Source organism: Galeopterus variegatus, unplaced genomic scaffold (assembly GCF_000696425.1).
Source record: "Galeopterus variegatus unplaced genomic scaffold, G_variegatus-3.0.2 Scaffold3628, whole genome shotgun sequence".
Lineage (NCBI taxonomy): Eukaryota > Metazoa > Chordata > Mammalia > Dermoptera > Cynocephalidae > Galeopterus > Galeopterus variegatus.
In genome coordinates this window covers 187,768-189,608 of record NW_007729739.1, presented here as the reverse complement: position 1 = coordinate 189,608, position 1,841 = coordinate 187,768, and the positions used below count along the sequence as shown (strand labels likewise).

At 50.8% G+C, this 1,841-nt stretch overlaps 1 protein-coding gene across 1 annotated transcript in view; it reads left to right on the top strand.

Annotated features, from left to right (window-relative positions):
* The window catches only part of CSMD2 (CUB and Sushi multiple domains 2), a 122,166-nt gene that overhangs the window by 23,384 nt on the left and 96,941 nt on the right, over positions 1-1,841 (top strand). Inside the window, exon 14 of the mRNA XM_008585596.1 lies at positions 246-455. Coding sequence (XP_008583818.1) covers positions 246-455 — 210 coding nt within the window. The remainder of the gene's footprint in view (positions 1-245; positions 456-1,841) is intronic.

Genomic DNA, 1,841 nt, shown 5'->3' with positions numbered 1-1,841 from the left:
AAGGAGCTCTGAAATGGCTGATACCTTTACTTTTGAATGAATAGTATACTTTTAAGTTCAGTCCTGCCTGAAGACAAGAGACCAAACTGGACCAGCCTCTCCCAGAGTGTGTCCTGGGAAGGGTGATTGGGTGGGGAGTCAGTGGTAGGGACTCGTGGGCTCTGGAGGAGACGCTTTCCCCAGGCGGCACACTTCAAGCAGGACTGCGTGGCTTTGGGCACTGTCTGCCTCTGTCTTGCTCCCAGGAGCTCACATCCAGTTCCTGAACTTCTCCACCGAGCCCAACCATGACTTCGTAGAAATCCGGAACGGCCCCTACGAGACCAGCCGCATGATGGGCAGGTTCAGCGGAAGCGAGATCCCGAGCTCCCTGCTCTCCACGTCCCACGAGACCACCGTGTACTTCCACAGCGACCACTCCCAGAACCGGCCAGGATTCAAGCTGGAGTACCAGGGTAAGGACAAGGAGTGCCTGTCAGCTCCTCTGTCCACCCCCGTCTCTTACCCACAGCCCCTGACCTTCCCAGCCTTCCACTTGGGGGGAGGAAGGACTCTGGGGATGAGGCGGGGACTATCCATGGAGGCTTCCTTCGGGTGGCCTTGCTCTCTGGCTGCTGAGACTGTCTAACCCTGTTGGGCAGCTTAAATTCTCCCACAGCCTTTTCCAGAATGGCAGGACCAACAGTGCCCTCTGAGACTCCACTCTGTCCAGACCCAACAGCTACCAGCTTTCTCCGGGCAAGTGGCCCATTCCTTCCTGCTTTTGCATCCCACATGCCCAGCCAGCCACTTCTCCTCGGGCTTCAGAAGCTTAGTGACTCCCTCTGGGTCCTTCTTTGAATGTCAGGACCAGATACCCACAGCAGAGCTCCCGCTAGGACAGGATGGAGGGTTCCGGTAACAGTAACACGAGCGCCCAGTGAGACTTGCACGATGAGGCAGGGTTTTCCTTTGCGAGGCCCAGCCACACTCACCTTCCTGAGGTGAGATCCTGTGACCAGCCCCGTTCCTCCTGGTACACTTTTCCTGGAAAAAGCCCCATCCACTGCAATTCGGGCTTCCCCTGTGGATTTGGAGATTGTGCCCAACCTGTGCAGCTGTACATGGCGACCCTGAGCAAGCTCACCTTCTCCTTCCGATGGTTCCCTAGTGTGACAGATGGAACCATGTGTTCTAACCACTTTCTCAGATTCTTCTACTGGTTTTTTTTTGGAGGGGGGGTTGTTTTTCATATTTTTAGGTTTTTTCAGTACTAAGAGATGGTTGTGAAATAATTAAAACATTACATATGTTTTAATGGGCACATAGTCAACTCAGGCTGTTATAACAAAATACCATAAACTGGGTGGCTATAAACAACAGGAATTTATTCCTCACAGTTCTGGAGGCTGCGAAGTCCAAGATCAGGATGCTGGCAGATTCCATGTCTGGTGAGGACCCACTTCCTGGCTCATAGACAGCCCCTTCTCCCTGTGTCCTCACAGTGGGGAAGGGGAAGGTAGCTCTCTGGGGCCTCTTTTATAGGAGCACTAATCCCATTCATGAGGGTGGACCTCCAAAGGTCCCACCTCCAGATACCCTCACTTTGGGGATGAGGCTTCAACATACGAATTTCACAAGGACACAAACATTCAGGCCATAGCATGCATCATAGAAAGTCAAAATTCTCCCCTAAGCCCACCCCATCACTACCCTATGCAGAGTAACAACATTTAACAATTCAGTGTATATTTCCCCATTTTGTCTGTACATATATTGTTGTAGCTATATTATTACATTTTAGCCAAAAATGGACCGTGCTATAAATACTATTTTCCAATTTTCTTTTTTAAAATTAATTT